Raw genomic sequence first — 2,656 nt, forward strand, 5'->3', positions numbered from 1 at the left:
AAGTCTGAGACCAGATCCTCAGGGAGGATAAAGTTAATAGTATAAAACAGTAGGTAAACCTTAATTCCTATCAAAACGCAACGGAAGAATAATATTAAATGAATGGACAGAAGTTAATAAAAGGACATATACATTTTTCTGTTTAATATTACTAGGTAATCTAGTGGTAGCTCTTTCCTACATGTAGCCCTTTTACATGAATCTGTATTAAAGATCAATGTAACCCGTTGACATTTTATACATTGTCTGAGAACTTTGTTTGTATCATTTAGTAAGGGGGGTGTCCTAGATAAGCCTGGAAAGGCTGCTGAGACTTCCTGCTCATTACTGTAACTACAGTGGCAAATGAAAGCTGCAAGTGAATGACCTCTGTCAAATAAATGAATAAATGCCATTATTAATATTATTATACTACATTTGTATCATTAACCCACAAATAAAAACCAAATCACAATGCTCACCAATACTTTTCAATTGCTCAGCCAGTAAGGAGAGATCTTCCACTATTTTGCCCAGAGCTGTTTGTTGCCTGTACTGATCTGCTGATAGAAGACCAACTTCCAATCTCTTAAGAAGAATGTGGACCCTCAACATTTCTCTCGAAAGATAATCTCCTCCCTCTACCACTCTTTTGTAGTCCTCCTCAATTGTCATAAGTTCAAACTGAAAGACAGAATCCCTCATTGCAATGAGATAGGGTAAAGAGTCCTCGAGTGAGAAATTGTCTAAAACAGCTGTCTCTGATGCTCCTTCCAAAGGCATCTCATGTTCATTTCGGAAGACATATCTGTTAGCAAACAAGTCATTGGCCCAGTTTGTGGCAGAACTTGGATAGATATGCTTTGGTTTACAAGTCACAGAGACTGTAACATCTCTTGGAACAAATTTGTCATGTCCTCTGTGTTCCACCTCTTTCATGTCATTAACCATTAGTATTACTCCAGGTGCGACATAGCCAACAGGATCAGGATAATCTGCCGATGGGAGTTTAAAGTGGCTATCAAGTCCAGTGTTTAGCTGAACTGGAGTATGGAGTGGTCTTGAAAATCCCTCTGATGTCCCACATCTTATGTATGCTTTGTCATCAATAGCACGCCTGATGACTAGACTCGAGCCATGTACAGCACTGGAACTAGCAAATGCAAATCGGGTGTAATTCTTAATATGTGCTCGATTGTAGTGAACATTGATGTGCCTCTGATTATGTTTCTTTTGGGGACGAAGATGTGCCCAAAGATTCTGCCCACGATGTTGTTGTGCCTGTCGATAGCGTTTGTTTCTGCACTTTCCCCAGGAGCGTACGGTTTCCTTGGATTTAATTGCTTTCTTGCCAATTTGCTGAAGAAGCCTGTTTTAAAAAAAATTATTTAAAAAACTATGTGCTTTACAATAACTCTATGGTAACATAAAAGTTGCTTTGTGGTTTTGTTTCATAAAACAATAAAAAGTCCAAACATAATGTTGTGGTTCAAATTTTTCTTCAAGGTTTAAAATTTTTCAAAGCAGTTTGGTTTCTATTTTCTATTGTTTGAATTTAAGATAATGAATGCAAGAAAGGAGAAGGAAAATAAAAATCAAACTGGTTTGAAAAAATTTAAACCAAGGAAAACTTTGAACCACAACATATAGAAATGTATCATACAGCTAACATCTCAAGATCACTGCACCTCCACATTTAAACACTTTATACCACAACAAAATGAATGCTATCTTTACTGACTCAGTATTACATGTCTTTGCTAATTTATAATTTAGGTTTTGTCATTATAATGACTGTTAACAAGTGCACATTACTGTATGATTTCGAAAATCAACTTTCAGTTTCACAATTTTATTTTTTATATCATTGTGTATCATTTAATAGTTACCTGTTTGCAATTCGCAGCATCTCTTTGGACTGAATCCGTTGCTCGTGCTCAAGGTAGCCTGTTCCTTCATCTCCCCATCTGCGTGTGTGAGCCTTCAATTGTTCCTGTAAAACTTCATGAACTGCTTGCTCTGCTCTACGATCTATCCTGTAACACCCTCTACCTTTGCCTTTCTGCGACAATAGGTTCTGTTTCCACTTGTGGAAAAGCCTACGCGAAATTCTCTTTTTGACATCCTTTTTAGATCTACCCTGAAGTCTTGTCAATCTCTCTCTTTTCATCTTGATGTCAAAGTTTTTACTTTCCACTTCTTCATCACACAGCCGTGCTCTTTTTATGTTAATTTCACTCTCACATCTATTAAGGTCTGTTTGCAACCTAGATATAAGAGCTTCTAAACGGTTCTGTGCTTCACTCTCTGTTTGCTCTTGATTCTTGTCCACTTCACTTAAAAATTTCTCGATGGTTCGTTTCAATTTTTCTGTACGCTGGTTTTGCAATCCCAACATCAAAGCTAGTTGTGTTGACGAGAACATACTTGAAAGGACAAATATAAGAATGGCACGGTCTTTTGAAGATGACATCAATCTCATCAGAGTGGAAATATGAGCAGCTAGTTCAGTTTCAAAACGTTCTTCAGCATGCCCTTTGTTCGACGGACTGTGGCTGTTCAGAACAAGATCCAAACTTCGACACAAAGACATATTGTCCAATGGTAGTTCCAAAAGCTGGATGAACGTGTGGCCACCAAGGGGCAACAAAGTAGAGCGCAAGAAGCAGTTGACCAT

At 37.7% G+C, this 2,656-nt stretch overlaps 1 protein-coding gene across 1 annotated transcript in view; it reads right to left on the reverse strand.

Moving 5' to 3' along the window:
- LOC138021025 (uncharacterized) overlaps window positions 1–2,656 on the reverse strand; it is a 6,279-nt gene extending 3,623 nt beyond the window's left edge. Inside the window, exons 1-2 of the mRNA XM_068867903.1 lie at window positions 1,869–2,656; window positions 445–1,348 (exon numbers count right to left, since the gene is read on the reverse strand). Coding sequence (XP_068724004.1) covers window positions 445–1,348; window positions 1,869–2,656 — 1,692 coding nt within the window. The remainder of the gene's footprint in view (window positions 1–444; window positions 1,349–1,868) is intronic.

Source organism: Montipora capricornis, chromosome 10 (genome assembly GCF_036669925.1).
Source record: "Montipora capricornis isolate CH-2021 chromosome 10, ASM3666992v2, whole genome shotgun sequence".
In the NCBI taxonomy this organism is placed as follows: domain Eukaryota; kingdom Metazoa; phylum Cnidaria; class Anthozoa; order Scleractinia; family Acroporidae; genus Montipora; species Montipora capricornis.